Raw genomic sequence first — 16,466 nt, 5'->3', positions numbered from 1 at the left:
ATAATCACCAGTTGACCTTTGACCTACTTTTAAGGCAACTTACAGGGTGCATCCTGTTATCATTTACTCAGCTTGTTTTTGCTAAGAGAAAATAACGCTAATGACACGTGACTTGTAATATATGGAATGCTATGCTTTTGAATAGTTTTTAAGCATCTTCTGGACCTGCAAAACATTGTACCCCTGACACCAACTTTTCATTTTCAGACAAAAAAACAACAGTCTTTACAGTGTTGACTTCTTTTTATTCTTCATCATCAGCGGTTGACAGGCAAGTGAGGGAACTTTGCATACATGTGGAGTGTTCGGACAGCCATTTATACAGAGCACAACATAAATACAATTAAAAATGTACAACCATGTTGTTTGTAAACAGCAAATTAAATAGATTAAGAAATCAACTAATTATAAAACTTCAAAGTGAGTTAAAAAAAATCCAATATTTTCACTTTTTAGCATGACGGCAAAATATACAGAATTTAAAAATTAGTCAATAAATATTTACAGTAATTCAGCCTTCGATTTTTGGATGCAATAATTCACATCATGATCAAAGTGTTCAGTGACTGCACTACAAAGGTACGCTAAAAAGTGGAAATCAATTCAGTGCACAAACTTGAGTTTTCTCATTGCAACTAAAAACAAAAAGAATCGAATACAACAACTGTGTTAGATTTGAATTTGACTCAGAAAATGTGATGACAAGACTTGTTTTGACTAGAAAGCGCAGCAATAGGAGCAAATAGGTTCTTTGGTCTGTGATGGTTTCCATGGACTCTTGTTGTTCAGGGGCTTTTATGTGCAGCCGAGGGATCAATCCATCTCGCTGAGGTTGAGTACACTTCAAGAGTGCGCTGAATACCAACACAGTGAGGAGGTTTTTATACGTAGTTACCAGATGAAACAAGCCTTGTTCACTGAAGAGCAATCACTGATCCAAATATAATTCAATTTTCGATCTAGTCAGTGATTGTTATCAGTTTCTCCACGTCATCAAATGCTCTGGTTGTTGCACTGCCAAAACGGTCCACGAGTTGTCTCAAAAACCAATGATAAAAAAAAGGCACTCGAACACACCTCTGCAGAAATGTCTTGCCAAACCACAGGATTGCCAAACTTCACAGTTGTCAATATAAACGAGATAAAATAGGCAGTGGAACACAGTCCATCTTGCATGTTTGGGCAAACTATCACATATAGTCACACTGGCCGGGAAGTTTATTAAGATGTTATCTAACTATTTCTCCCAAATACTATTAACGTAATTTTATCAAGGGCCAATATCATCATCATTGGCTTAGTTTTGGAGCAATACACGTCGAGGGAGGATGATCACAAATGCTGGCAAGCAGGAAAGAAGCTTATATGTGATGCAACAGATCAATTCTCCTCCCTCTATTGCCAACAAGGTACAGTTGAAACACACATCTTTTAACTTAATGCCATCCTGCTTGCATAATAAAATTAAAATCTTATTTTAAAAATACTAATCCATGTTAAAGCAGATCACTTTAAAGGGCATCTGCGGGCTGAGGTCAAACGTTTATCTCAAGACAAGCAACAGGGACACAAGATGGACATTTCATCTACAGTATTTATCTCAGATTGAACTGGGGTCATTAGAATGTGGGGCACATAATGTTACTAGCAGTTAAGGGATGTTAAAACATGAGCAGCTGTGGCAAGTTTAACCAGCAAAATGCATGGCCACACATCAAGTACATATACGTCGTGATTCAGGGTCACTGGTCAAATTCTGCGTACGCCACGGAAAAGCCAAGGTGCCAGTGACACAGCACAGATGTCTGACCAAGATGGCGTACTGAAGGCAAGATTATACCAAATAAAGCCATGAAAGTCTTGTAATACTGTCGGTTTAAGATCTCACATTGTCGGAATAAATACTGCTGAAGAAAGCACGGATGGATGCGAGAACCACCACTGGAGACAACAATGACGACACTGAGCGATGAGCAGCACATTGTGTCTCTTCATCCGCCTCAAGGCTGCATGCAGGTTTCTCTGGCTCACACATCGAAAACCAGGAGGAGGGGATGAGAGTGTTTACTTTGAACTCCCTGGTTCTGGTGGGTAATGTAGCATCACATCTGGGATGGACAGGATGTCTCGAGTCGGGAGAGGAGGAGGGAGGCCGGGAGTTCAACATGAAGACAGGTCCTTATGGAGAAGAGAGGGGTTGGAGTAATGGAAGGAGGGTGTCAGCGCTACAAAGACAAGATGAAACAGAGAAATGGATTTAGTTGTTAAATGGCAAAATAAAAAAAACATGTCAGCACAATTTTCAGCACAGATTAAGGTTGTTTCCCAGCATGCACAACCAACAAGTCAAAAACAGTGGAGGTGAAAACTGCTCAGTTGTTTAAAAAACAAACACACAAAATCACAACTCAAGTCTCGTTGTGCGGTCAGTGAATCAGGATCTGGCAGGCTACTCTTCCATGAAAGCTCACATAAGGCGAGGGGCCCTCAACAAGGCTTTATATAGGATGATAGGTCAACACTTCCACTTCAAGAAACACAGGAAAAGGGCCACGTTGGAGGTTCAAATACTGTGCTGAGTGAGAACACGTTAGGCCTTATGTAAATGATAAATACTAATTCCCCCTATAAAGTCGGCAATAATGCCAATATATTGCTCAATTTATCACATATCATGAATCCATGTTCATAGTACTATAATAGCAGCAGATGTAGGTCCATAGTCTAAATGCTTCATCGCCTGCGAGAAGATTTCGAGTGTGAACTGCGGGCTCTGTTGGACGAGGCCTGAGATTTTATATTTTTATGGGAATCAATAGAATGTTCCTCATTGGCTCGATGTGCCGATGTGAAGGATGTGCGCCTTGATTCTCTACTGGGCCCCGTTGTCCTGAGCTGACTGGGAGGGTTGTGAATGGGAACGGATTTGTTTTTCAAAGCTTTAGCGCCGAGCAGCGAAGACGCTGCGTCTGCCTGAAAGCTGTTTCGACATGCAGCAACTTGAACAGGTTTTGCCCTGTAAGCCTGTTGATGCTTTCTGCGCACAGAGGGGTCAATGTTTGGATCAGCCTGCGGTTCAGAAGGGTGAGCAAACGCACGCACAGTGTTAGAGCTGGTTGTCTCATCGGCAGAAGAGGAGAACAGAGACGACTTTAGAGCAGTGGAAGAGGCAGGCACAACACGAGTGGTGATGAAGGTGTCCTGACGTGAAGGGATCGACCCTCTCCGGCCCGATGTGGCTCGTCTTGAATCACGCACTTTCGGTCTAACCATTGCCTCACTATTTGTAGAGCTTGTGGAGCTCTTGCAAGTTGAGGAGTAGCTGGTGCACGACTCCGACTCAAAAACGTCACTCACGCTATGACTTCTGATAAACGTGGCGTCTCGGGGAATAACCTTGTGGTGTTCTGAACCTTCGCACGCTTGGTCTGGCTTTTCGGGACAATAAGAGAGGGAGGTTCTTACGGGGCTTGTGTGGAGGCTTCGTGTTAGAGCTCTGAGGTGGTGTGTGGCCATGGCGGGGACACTGCTGCCCAGAACCGGGCTGGCCCGTGGACTGCTCCTGAGTGGGGGTCGACCGGGACTGCTGCGAGGGCTTCTCGGAGCTCGGCCCGACTTTGCAGCCAGCTCCTTGGCTCTGGACCGTCGGGGGCTGCTGTTCAGGCTGTGAGGTGACAGAGGCAACTCCAGGTCCTCCAAACGCTGAGTGAGAGCCAGTTTTTGCTGGATGGCCATTCGCAGCAGAGAGTTCAAGGTCTTCTTCTCGTCCTCAGCTGCGGCTAGCTGCCTCTGCATCTCATCTAGCTGTGTTATATACTGGTCACACCTGTGAGAGGCACACAATGATGCATCATGCACAAGCAGTAAGTAGGTAGACAGCAAATACACACAAACCAGTGATTAGTCAGAACAAGATTAGACATGAAACACCTAAAATGTTCTCTGGAACCAGTCAAACTCACTGATGCAGCAGGCGGAAAATTATATTTGATTCCAGTATCGATGGCTAAATATTTCTAACATGAATAATGAAGCAGTTTCACAAAAACGTTTTGAAGCACGGGTAAATTAAGGGAATTCCACGTCGTAGTACGGACAGGCGTACTACTGTAGTAAATACAGCTCACCACAAGGTGGCAGCATTCATTGTCATTAAAAGCCGTCTCAACTACCGTAATCTTTGGCTTGACACTGGAGACTTCAGTGGTTGGTTATTGTGTGACAGCCAATCCGTCTTAAGGATGATTAAATAGCAGCTCATAAGCGTCTGGCCAGTGGCTCAGCTGTCTGAAGAGGAGAAGCTTGATATTATGACGGGTACTGTCTAAACAGATCTTCCAGGTGAGGATTCCAGCATCGCTCACAACACTCTTGCGTCATTGAAAGACAGAAAGTAGTTTAATAATGCAGTCAATGGGCTCACTGGCCCCGCCCTGCTCTCACAGGCATCAGGCTTCTCCGTCACTAAGGTGACCTGGCCCAGAGGCAAATCTGTTCTTGCCTCCTACCTCCTCCCCCGGCGTCACAGGGCAGAGCATGTGGTTTGTAATCTTCACGTGAACCTGCGACTTGTCCACAAGCGTAAGCTTATTACATGACCGCCCGCCAAAGCTTCACCACAAGAAAAGTAGCATTACTAAGCACAAAGAATGATGGTTGAGGAAAATCCCAGACATGGCTTTCTTGCCTCTCAAATAATACTATAAGACATCCGTTTAGCCTTAAAGAAATCCATTTATTAATCTGAATTGAAGAGAGTGAGTGATCAAGCGGTGCAGGCAGGGAACACTTACCGGCTGGCGAACATGACTCGAAGTGAAGAGAAGGTAGCAGCATCTTCCTTCAGGGCCTTCAGCTCATTTCGGAGCTTTGTCATGGTCTCTGACACCATACTCTTCTCTGTCTCGTACTTGGTCTTCAGATTAGAGAGAGCCAGCTCTGCCGTCTGTGACAAAATTGCAGTTGACTGACTTTGCAATAAAATATTGTTTTTATTATTAAAATAACATTTAGTATTTAGTACATTAGTAAAATATCATTTTACAGTTCCGGAGTTTGGAGTTCCATATCACCTTTACGTTATTTTTACTTAATATTTGGCAGCTCAATGAACAATATTTCAACATTAAGAACAAGCCCAGTGTGAAAATGACTCATAGCTAAAATGGAACCAAGTTTTATGTCATCAATCATCACAAGTCAGATGAAATTGAGAGCCCGAAAGGTAATAATAGGGAGTGCCTACCTGCTTGTTAGCCTTCAGTACAGTCCTGAGGGTTGCAATCTGTTCTCTCTTGGTGCTCAGAAGGGACTTGAGTTTTAGCACTTCCTCCAAAAGGCTTTCGGCATTTTGCTCTGACTCTTCACTACTGCTTAACCCAGAATAAGGCATGGCACCTCTCTGTCGACAGAGATCCACGGCAACCTGATAAATTAAGGACACAGTTGTTATGAATGTGTGAGTAGAAATGGCTCTCACTCCATGACACAAAATGCATCAAAGTTTTCAGCCTTCAACACACTGTTTGAAAACCCAACCATTATTTAAGATTTCGTAAGAGTTACATAGAGGCAAATAGAGTTGTAGATGCAGCCAATTCTCTTCCAGTACAGTAGCAACCACATCTCTACACTGAAGTCTGATAATCCATTCGAACACGTGCCACAGCCTACAGCAGAATGTGCACTTGTTCAGTCATAGTAATGTCATTTATCTGTCTGGCAGGTATAGGCATTGTACAAGCAGGACTTTCTTACCCGGAGATGTTTGATCTGACAGCGAATGACTGCGACCAAGTTGCTGACATTTGAAGGATCCCTGAAATCCAGCGTGGGAGATCCCGGGCAGCTAGATGAGTCTCCACTGGTCCCTGAACTGTCCACCTCTCCCATGAACTGCAATGCTGCAGCTTTTGAAATGAACATGTCGTTGGCTCGTGCCTTCTTTTGCGAGTTCGCCAAAGAAAATATCTGGTGTTGTCGACGAGCACCACTGCTGCCTGCCCTTGCGCTGTCCCGGTAATAGTCCAGTGTAACCCGTTTGGGCGTCAGGTTGTTGCACACGCAAATGTGATGATAGAGATTGGACAGCTCTTCAGAGAAGGCCAGCAGCTCCTCCTGTGCCACACTCAGGTGTCCTTCCGAATCGATGGCGACCTTCCGGGTGGCTCCGATCTCTTTCTCAAGCTCGCTGATCCGCTCCTGGTCTTGCCGGCTCGACTTGATGCATTGGCGGATCTTATCAGCCAGGTCCTGGGCTTCAGACCTCCAACGATCTTTGTCCTGCTTGTAGCGATGTTCCAAGTTGTTGTAGCGTGTACCAGCCTGTGACAGTTCGTCTCGAAGCTTCAGAAGCTCTTCGCTGGCGGAACGCATTCGCGCTTCCAGCACCTCCTTACTCTTGGTGTCAACCTCATAATCAAAGACAGCTTCACCCTCTTTAGCCTTCTCTGGGTCTGCACCCTCTTGGTCATCTTCTTGGAGTTTCTGACTGTTCTGCATGGCCTCCAGCTGCTTGGTCAGAGACCCAACTTTGTCCTCTTGCTGGCCTAAGGCCTGCTTAGACATGACCAGCTGCATCTGTAGTTCCTCTACCTTGCTAACCAGACTGGACTTGTCTCTCTCCGCCTAGAAACAAATCAAACATCCTGATCAGTCTAGCGAACGTGGCAATGTTAAGAACATGTAGTTTTGCGCTATAAATATGCCAAATACACTGATGCACTGGCTACCAAAACCTGAGCTGAAACACAACTGACCAGACAGTGGGAACCGTTTGTCCACTTTTACCTTAAATTAAACACACATTTCACAATTGTGTAGGAGACGATGAAAAGAATCAGTTTTGAAAGGGATTAAAGGTTTGTTTTTGACACAAGTAAATAACACTGAGTGTTGACAAAAGGACAAAGGGACTCTCACTTCTCCAGCTACCTACGCTTGCTCCATTTTTAATGTGAAAGGGGGGTAGCTACATTCAGCTCAAAACATCTGCTAGGTGGTGGCTTGTAAACCCAACCCCCAATTTAAGCGAAGCATCAATAATGTATCTGCCCCAGGCTGACGGGGGTTGGCACTCTTCGACATCAGAGTTCTGCAGTCCCCTTCTTTTGATGAGAGCAGCGTTACATGGTTATAATGTGGTGTGAAAAGCTGTGAACTTTATGGACATAATTTACTGCAGCACAGAGGATGTGGTTTTACTCAGCAAGTCTTAAGTTACTGTAGTACAAAAAAACAGGTTGACAAACCTGCAGCAATTGCTGTTTGAGCTTCTGACTGTCGGAAAAGTGAAGCTCACTAAGCAAGTCAGACACCAGGCCTGAGGCTGGAGCCCGCAGAAACACATCACTGTTGCGAGGCGTGGAATAGCGTTGGATGAGGCCATTGCTTTTGGAGACACCCGAGTGAGGAGGGTGTGCAGAATTGGGAGCAGATCCAGGACCGTTATTATAGCCGCTGTCCTGGTCCCCTCCCTCAGCATCCCCCTCTCCCTTTTGACCCTCTTCCTGGCTGTCATCCAGATGATCCAAATGGAGCTCCAGGTTCCCCACTGAATCAAAGGGGTTAAGGGTCAAAGCAGAGAGCTCCCGTCTAAGACTATTCTTCTGCTCCCGCTCCTCCTTCAGGGCTTCCAGGGCCTCATCCAACTGCTTCTCCGCTATTTCCCTGAGCCTGGCAGCTTCCTCCAGCTGAGCCCTCAGCTCCTCCTGCTCCTCGTTCTTCTGGGTCAACTCCAGCTTGATCGATTCAAACTCCACCTAGAAGTATAGAAAAACTATTATACTGAACTTTTCTTTCTAGGATTCTTGAGTTTACATCAACATGACCTGATTAAACAGCTAATTTCTAATGAATAGAATGATCATTTTTAAAGACGCAAAACTTGACAAACAAGGAAATAATTCAGTTATTTTCCATCTGACACAGTTTATACTGGTAGATTGGTATACTGTGGCAGGAAAAGCGACAAAATCATTTATCAAATGATCTTGACTATGGGTTCACACTTAATAGCTGGTATAGCGTAGCATAGAGGACAATTGTGTGGTTCACTGACCTGATTTTCCTTGAGAACAGACACCTGTTTTTGCAGGGATATGTTTTCTTCCTCCAGCTCTCCATTGTCTTGCAGCTGCCGGACTTCACGCACTTTATACTCCTTCATCTCATCTCTGAGGTGACCTTTCTCTGCCTCCAAACATTCACACTCCTACAGGAAGCAGCACGTTTTCATTGCAGCGTATACAAATTATTAATGCGTATATAATATGGTTTGATTGATATCTCTGTTTTAGGTGTCAGACTCAAACCACACACACACCTTCTTTAGTTGGGTGGAGTCCACTCCAAGTCTTTCAATTTCTGCGTGGGCATTGCTCAGAGCAAGGCGGGCTTGTTTCAGCTCTGCTTGTACTTCTTCCAAACGAGTTGCCATGGCAGCCTCCTTCGTGGCCGTCTCCTGCAACAGGCTCTCCTCGCGGCACTCTCCATCAGCAGCTGCACGTTTCTGACTGCTCACAGAATCTGCAAAAGCCTTGTTGAGGGAAAAAGCAGGCAAACGCAGAATCATGACTTGCAGCAGGCAACAAAGAAAGCTAGATTTTTGAGGGGTCATAAAGCATGAATAACCATCTTGTGAAACCAGAAACGGGAAGTTGTTGAAACCTTAGACCTCAGCAGCTGCCATCCTTGCAGCTGATGAACCATGGTTAGACAGCTTCACACATTCTGATGTTGGAGGTGGCGGATATCTGATCAAATAGGGCGTAAAAAATGTCCCGCATGATAAATCCACTGAACTGAACACAATGTTGTGCTTATACAATGATGCCAATTAGCAACATGAGTTTCTATGTTTCAGTGAAACAGCCCCAGAGTCCAAAAAAAAAGGAAAATTCATGCAGGTTAGTGAACAAAATGAAAATGCTGGAGTTTTGGGCTCCGTTACCAGAAAAGATTTTATTCCAAAAGTTCAAATTGGAGCGGGTAATACCTCTTAACATAAGTACATGGGATCTGCTCACATAATGGGCTTGAATATTAACGGATCAACTTCTTACATAAACCTGTAAACCTGCCAAGATGATACATATCTCATACAGCTTTATATAAGGCCCTTTTCAAAGAAATAGACAGGGGGTGGGGAGTGAAACAGACAGTGAGTACATCGGTAAGAGCCTGCTCATGAACTGTCTAGACAGACACATCAGGCCTCCAAACTTCCTGCACACATAGTAAAACCTAAACGCATGTCGGAAATGAGCTGAATGCCACAGCCCATGAGACAAAATCAGAAACCTGAGAGTTTGGCCATATCAATGAGGCAATATTCAGCATGAGTGTAGCACAAGGACGTGAAAATGCCACTCAGTCGGAATCTAGTGTTCGCCCTGCCTCACACCACATTCCAGCTTGGCTTGAATGCCAACGATCACAGTGATAAATGACACAAAAGCGGAGAATATTTTCATAGATAAATAACTACAAACTGAGGACCGATGTTTCTCACTTCTATCGACCTGTTTTCTGTGCAAAAGCAGAAGTGATGACAAATTACCCTCAGTTAAACAGAAGTCATGTTCACCATGTAAACATTCTAGTTATGAACCAGGCTTTTCTTGATAGACACACTTGGTGTATGTGACAAAGGCCAGTGAATTCATGACAAAACAGAAAGCATACACGAGTAAAACTAAGCTGTCGTGTGTATTTATTTACTTGCAATGTCTTCACTTGAGCAGACAACAGCAGCGCCCACTGCTATTGAGAAAATATTTGCTGACAACATGACTAACAGAATAGGAACAATGAAGACTGTTTGGACCTCCACAGAGATCGTTCAGTGTCCAACAAATACTGAGTCCAGTAAAAGTCAGGCTTAACTTGATTATGTCGTGAATGTTTTTCCCCCAAAGAAATAACAATTAAGTAAAAAAATGAAAATGTAAAAACAACGAGAATATAAAATCTAGAAGCTAATTTCAAAATAATGAAATTATCCAGCAGATAATACTTTATTTATGAGTGAGGTGTACTGGTAACAAGAATTGTGATTCATTTTTCCTCCAATATTTGCACACAATTAAATCAGACAAGAGTTAAATACAAGTGAACACAGTGGCATAAAGAGTGTTGAGCAAAACTGTTATGTATAAAAAAACAATTACTCTGTACTGGGTGTGCTGTCAAACAGGTTTTGTCACTGCTTGTTTGACAACAAGGTTATTTGGAACACTTAAAATGTCATTCCAAACATTTCTGGGAAAAACACCCAGGAGAACAGGAAACATCAGATGTAAGACGTAACAGCCAAAGTAAAAAAAAAAACTAATATGAATGAATTATGAACCCATAGAGAAGTATTATTGCACGTATGTATGAATAACACTGGCTTTTTGCATGAATGCAATCGCAGTGATGAGCTATCTTCATCAGATTCGTTCCATTCTCAGTAGTTACTCAAGTTTCTAATCACATTGCACAACAGTATTATTTGACTAAAGTACATGATCATTCATTTCTAATTCAAATGGTAATTTATCTTGAATTCAGAACACATTCATGAAAAAAATCTAACTCGCTGGTTGGATGAGCAAAAGCTGAAAACATTCCATAAAAGACTAGTTTTGCATGACATAATAACAAACATACTTAAGCTGAGATGTCAAACATTTGTTCTCTTACCTCTTTCAATTGTTGCAATTCCACTTTCAGGGCTTCATGTTCTTCTTCCAGCTGCCTGTGTTTTATCTTCAGAGCAGAGCTTTCTTCTAAGACGACTAGACCATATCGAGCTGCCTGCAGCTTCTCTTCTGTAGCTTCCTGGAGTTCAAGAGTCAATCTGACAACCTCAGTCTTCAAGTCCCTGCTGCCCATTTCTTCTTCCCCTTGGACTCCAAGAGCAGCACCTGCTGGGTCTTGGTCTGCCTCCAGCATCTTTGCTGTTCCTGCTGTGGGTCTGGCTCTGAGCTCCTGGGACGTGACTCTCCTTTACACCCCCACTTTCATTACTCCACACTGCAACACCAAAAACACAATGGAGGTGGTTAATGATGAACTTCTTCCAAAGGATTGGTCAGAAGAGAGCTTTTTACATAATAAATGAGCCTGCATTAGGAGGAATAGGTCCGTGAAGATGTGGTAATAATGGGATTTTTTTCCTTCTAAAACCACTATACACGCATTTCCTGTCGTGCAGTTGACAGTCTACACTACACGTGATTTTACTCATACAGAGAAAAGCATCACACACTAAAAATCCTCAAGTTATGTATCTATTCGCCACATCTTCTCGGATTAAGCATCGGGCCACCGTATAGACGCGTCCACATGGCGACATCTCTATCGATAAACAGTGTTGTGATCGTCCACATTGCCAGGGTGGGGTTGACATCCACCATTTCCTCACGTCCTCTACAATGACCAAAGATGGAAACACGCACCGGCTGTCCGGAGTCCAGCTAGCGTCCCATCAGCATCTGTTTATACACACATGGATACCATGTTTTCCCCTAACTCAGGGCCGATCGTCAAACGCCAGACTGGAACTGTTTTCAGTTCGGTGTTGTATAACAGAGGTCTAATCTGTCCTGGCGTCCTGGAGGGAAACACGACATCAGACCGGGTGGAAGCTGGTCACTGTCGGACAGCTAGCATGACGACTGTTAGCCGCCGAGTAGCTACATTTAAGAACGATTTGGAGCGGAACGACTGTAAGGCCAGGTTCGCATAATTGTTTCGGTGAAATGTAGTAAAATATAGCGAGTGGGCGTCATGTTTTTATGCTCGCATCGCCACTAGGAAGGCAGTCGTGCGAGCTAATTAGCCGGGGAGACACCATCCACCTCACTCAGCTACTCACCCAGCCGCCTCTTCTGGTTTCAACACGGAGCTCAACGTCAGACCCAAAGAGACGACGCCTGCACCCTGGACAAAGTCCCAACACGAACAAAGAGGCCAGACAACCGGAGACACCGATCGTCTTCCCGGTGTTCCTGTACTCTCCTCCTGACCAGCGAGGTCGAGTGTCAAAAGCGCGCCGAAACCGTCGGAGGACAAGCGCGACCTCTCGCGAAGACCCAGAGAACTGCTTCCTCAACGGGAAGCGCATCGACGGAAGTCATCGGTTCTGATAACGCAATGGCTTTTGGGAAATTGAGTGTAAAAAGGATGCTACTCTACGGTGCCGGTTTTAACCTTGTTTTGCAGCTGTGAATCTTTGTATTCTTAGAGTATATTTTACTAACATCCACGTCTTATGGCTTATTAAAAAAATATGAAGTTTTGTGATGCTGTGGGTTTGGTATTTCCGAGTTTTTCCGCCAGCATATTGGTTCGAGTTTCTATAAATTATCCTACAAAAGGACTTTGGAATGATAGTATACTTATCCGATATCCGGGAGACTTTATAGCCAAGACAATATTAAAATGAAATGTATAAATGTTAGCGAAAATGAACCAAGTATGGGCAAGTGAGTGGTGTGGGGGAGAGAGATTTCTGATGACACCAACACACACCAGTCAGTTTTGAGTCACCGCTACCACGAATAGTTTTTGTATTTTAAATAACACCAAACCAAATGCAACAAATGCAACCAAATGCAAGTGCATTTGCCTTTTGTGGAACTGACAATTGATGACGCTTGACTGTATTGACTTCAAACTACCTATAGGTGGAGTCAGAGTTCTGAAACAAAAATCCACTTCGGCAAAAGTATTGCGCTGAAAAAATGGAATTGACGTATATATTTCAATACAGGGGGCTTGGTTGTTTTCGCTATCAAGTCTCACGACAAACCACAACATGCAAGCTTAACATAAACTAAATGCACTCAAAAGCATTTTCAAAACCGTACTTACATCTATGACACAAATAGTGATACACAGTGAAATTTCACTGAAATCAAAGAATTACAACTGCAGCCTAGTCAAGCAAATAGTTGCTTGCACAGTGCCGTGAGCGTATGATGATCTTATTCAAGTTTCATCTTCTCTCCATTTCCAAATCAACCAGATTACATGTCTCCAGGTCAGCATGAAGGGTCAAAGAAGGCCACCAAGCATCTTGTTTGACATACTTCTGATGTGCTTTTCATGGAATCACATTATTATTATTATTATTTTCTAAACAAATTTCTTTTCATACTTCCTTCCTTTATGCCAAGATTTATTTCACAATCATGTGAGTTAATATTGTTTGCTACTTATTTCTCCCTTCCAAAAGTGATAGACATGGGTACCAAGCATTTTTAACAAAAGAGGGTTTTGCTTCATAGACTAACCACAACCACCCAAAGCAACGGGCCATTGAAGTTTAAACGAACCGCTCAAAAATAGTCTCAAACCAACTGTTCAGATTTGTCCAAGACTTTCAAGTCTTTTAGAAATACCTATCTGTAATGCCCGGTTCATTTAGTTTCCGGGTTCCTGTTACTTAGCTACCAGTTGCCAGGGTTTCTTGGTCTGATGGGGTTACCTTGGCAACGATACCCATCCCATTGTGTGACGATCCAACCGCAGTGGGCCTGTCCCACGAATACACACACACAGATGCACACAGGGAGAACAACCGCACACACACACACGCACAGGAGGCAGGGAATACACACCCACCCCCACCCAGCAGGCAGCAGCAGCCCCTGGTGAGGATGGAGGGGTCGAGTCAAACACAAACACACACCTGTTAACAGCAAGGTGCCTCGTGGCCTTGGGATTCTCCATTGCAAAAAAAAAAATAAAACTATGCCTACTAGTAGCAATCAAAATAAATAAACTCATCATCAAAAAATATATTTTGGTCTCTAAATTAAGATAATTGAAGCAAAAGAAAAAACATATCCTGTTGTGTGTGTTTGTGTGTTGTGTGGCTGCTAATAATACATTCACAGAGCATCAACACAGGCACACTCCCATTCAGCACCAGACATTGTTACACAAACTGAATGAATAATCACTCCAACCACTTCATTTCCATTTGACTGTAAACACTGGTACAAAACAAAGATGCTTCACACAGTGAAGGGAGAGTATACGTGATTCCGACAAATAAAGTAATAACACTCAATAGAATTCCACTGTCGAATGATGAGAGAATCATGACAAAGAATTGTGTCAAAAGACTAAAATGAACATTTCATTTGTTAGCATAGCAGTTCTAAAATTCACCAATAGGGGACGCCGTTGGACAGATATGTTGATTCTTAGTAGCTAGCAATTATCAATGGGACGCAGAATAAGTAAAGAAGACACAATATTCGTGATACACAACAAGGAGTCAGGAGGAGGAAAAACTCCATGTAAGTGCAGGTTACAGAAGCTCAACGTATTCCTCCTTATTTCTTGAAGCTAACGGGCCACTCTTGAGACCCTCCATTAGCTCGTTTTCCCTCCACCTTCCTCTCCGGAGGGACCCGGCCACGTCTCAAGCTGTTAAGTGCTTCAGTGTGACTATTAGCTGTTTTCCTTGGGTTTCAGACTTCTTTTCTCCTTGGTTCATAGGTGAAGGTGGCATGATACTGACGTCTACACCAGGAGTCACCTACCGAGTGCGGCAGGTAGCACACTTTCGATTCCTTTCTTGTTGCACCATTGTTCTTCGCGGTAAAGTCTCCATTATGTAAAGACAATTATGCCACTTTTGAATTCGTTTTTCACAACATTTCTGCTATCCTGTAATTCCACTTGCATCCAAAGCAGAATGAGCACTTTAAGTGCAACTTCATTACGTCACGAATAAGTAAGGTCCAGACTGTGAGGAGGACACACCAAGGTCACACACTCTGGGAGGCTCTTGGTTCCCCTAAATAGCTGGAAGGGATTTACTTTTTGGGGGACAACGTACGTGCTGCTGCGGGGGTGTCAGAGGCAACTACACTAGAGGGCAGCATTCTAAAACACTTGCTGGCAGAACACTCAATTTAAGTCTGTAGCAGGAGGTAAAATGCAGTCACCAAAGTCCAATAAGGTCAACTTATTGATATACATGATATTTAAGTGATGAAGGATGTACTTGATTTAGTCTTGGTTTATGTTTATCTCTGTATTCACTGAGTAAGTCAGAGGTAACACCAGGCTGATGACTGCATTTCTAGATACCATTAAAAGGCTTCCAAGTTCAGGGCTGTTTACTTTTCTCAGCTTTGTGTGTCTTCACACAAGCTGAATATGTAGCCATCTTAATGATGCCAAAGATCCCTTTTCATCCGGGCCGACGGCATGCTTCCATTGTTGAGTTAATAGGAGGTTTCGGACCGCTAACAATGTACATGAACTGATGACATGCCACGGGGTGAACTAACTGCTCGACATATGAATTCTCATTACGCTATCTATATGTTTGTGTCCAGTGGACTGTTGCTTTATGTTAGTGTACTTCAACACAATTGAAGACTTGCTCATTAAAGAGGAACATATCAGCTCAACAGGTGATTTAGTTAATAAGTGCTCTAGTTTATCGGATGTGCATATATGTACAGACCGAGAGAATCTTTAAATCCGCCTCCAGAGGATGAATCAACATGCTAACAACAGCGCTCTCATTACCGCGCCAGTCACCGCTGTACTTGGCGGGGAGCCGTATTATTGTATCGTATGTTGTCGGCTATATGTGTGCTTTAACTCATATGCTTCATTCATGTTAGTCCCACTCACTGATGTCTTTTACTGAGACCAGTAAACGCATAGTGTTCAGCCCAAGTTGATGGATAATTTTATGTGTAATACGTCTGCAGGGCCTTCTTTTTATACCAGTTGTTGTCTGACAACACACTCTCTCGTCGTGATAAAATGTTAAGTGAAGATTTGACTACAACCTCACAAATTAAGGCACAAATAGTGGAATAGTGGCAACAATAGTGCAAGTGGACTCTTTCTTCCGGTCTTCGTTGGTTTCTTATCTTTTGTGCTAGAATTTGTAACAGCAACTGTAGCCGGCAATATTCCAACATCCAAAGTCTGCCCTACTGCCCTACTACTCTGTTTTTGACACACACATCCGGTTACCTCTTTAATCCCATTACATTCATGCAACTCAAATTTTGTACTCAAAGCATTGTGTGGCATTTTTATTATGCTTTTTAATAGCTGTTACCATCTACCTTGAAACATATCATGCCTTTACAGACTGAGAGGGATAATCACCTCAGAGTCCTGACAGAAGTCGCCACCTATGCTAGTTAGCCATGTGTGATTGTCTTCAAGGGGTGCTCTGATCTCTCAATTGCCCCCACTGCAATTAGTTGAGGTGGGAAAGCTCCTATTAAAGTCGCGACCCCTTTGTGAGGCTTCAGCCTCACTGAGCATCTTCTTTGTGTCAGAATGATGCATCTGTGTGTGTGTGTGTGTGTGTGTGTGGCAGATGGTATTTGTTGAACTCATATCCAGTACTACAGTTATCTTTCATACTGGTTTTAAATAAATAACCTTAAAACTGGTGACTGGGTTTCCCAATGTTCAAATGTCTCCTG

At 43.4% G+C, this 16,466-nt stretch overlaps 2 protein-coding genes across 4 annotated transcripts in view; one reads left to right on the top strand and one right to left on the bottom strand.

Moving 5' to 3' along the window:
- Positions 1-224: 224 nt before the first annotated feature.
- zgc:162200 (uncharacterized protein LOC558638 homolog) lies at positions 225-12,076 on the bottom strand. Its single transcript, XM_053849864.1, has 10 exons — positions 11,864-12,076; positions 10,687-11,019; positions 8,324-8,536; positions 8,060-8,212; positions 7,251-7,760; positions 5,758-6,627; positions 5,246-5,425; positions 4,794-4,945; positions 3,466-3,826; positions 225-2,225 (listed from the first exon to the last, which is right to left on the bottom strand). The coding sequence occupies exons 2-10, from the start codon at positions 10,936-10,938 to the stop codon at positions 2,220-2,222; spliced, it is 2,697 nt and encodes an 898-aa protein (XP_053705839.1). The 5' UTR covers positions 10,939-11,019; positions 11,864-12,076; the 3' UTR covers positions 225-2,219.
- Positions 12,077-14,180: 2,104 nt separating this feature from the next.
- nol4lb (nucleolar protein 4-like b) overlaps positions 14,181-16,466 on the top strand; it is an 84,989-nt gene continuing 82,703 nt past the window's right edge. For 2 of the 3 annotated variants that reach the window (XM_053848516.1, XM_053848518.1), the window contains exons 1-2: positions 14,181-14,297; positions 14,500-14,555. The gene's annotated coding sequence lies outside the window, so the exon portion shown is untranslated. The other variant, XM_053848517.1, reaches the window with a different exon arrangement.

Source organism: Synchiropus splendidus, chromosome 18 (genome assembly GCF_027744825.2).
Source record: "Synchiropus splendidus isolate RoL2022-P1 chromosome 18, RoL_Sspl_1.0, whole genome shotgun sequence".
Classification (NCBI taxonomy): Eukaryota; Metazoa; Chordata; class Actinopteri; order Syngnathiformes; family Callionymidae; genus Synchiropus; species Synchiropus splendidus.
The sequence above is the reverse complement of the archived record's forward strand: the minus strand, read 5'-3'. Positions and strand labels throughout refer to the sequence as shown.

Bases quoted from the DNA above. Each gene is read 5' to 3' on its own strand.
- zgc:162200 (XM_053849864.1), bottom strand. From the start codon at position 10,938: ATGCTGGAGGCAGACCAAGACCCAGCAGGTGCTGCTCTTGGAGTCCAA. The intron at 6,628-7,250 runs GTTTGTCAACCT...ATTTGTTTCTAG, and splicing joins TCAAACAGCAATTGCTGCAG to GCGGAGAGAGACAAGTCCAG. The intron at 5,426-5,757 runs GTAAGAAAGTCC...TTAATTTATCAG, and splicing joins GTCAGATCAAACATCTCCGG to GTTGCCGTGGATCTCTGTCG.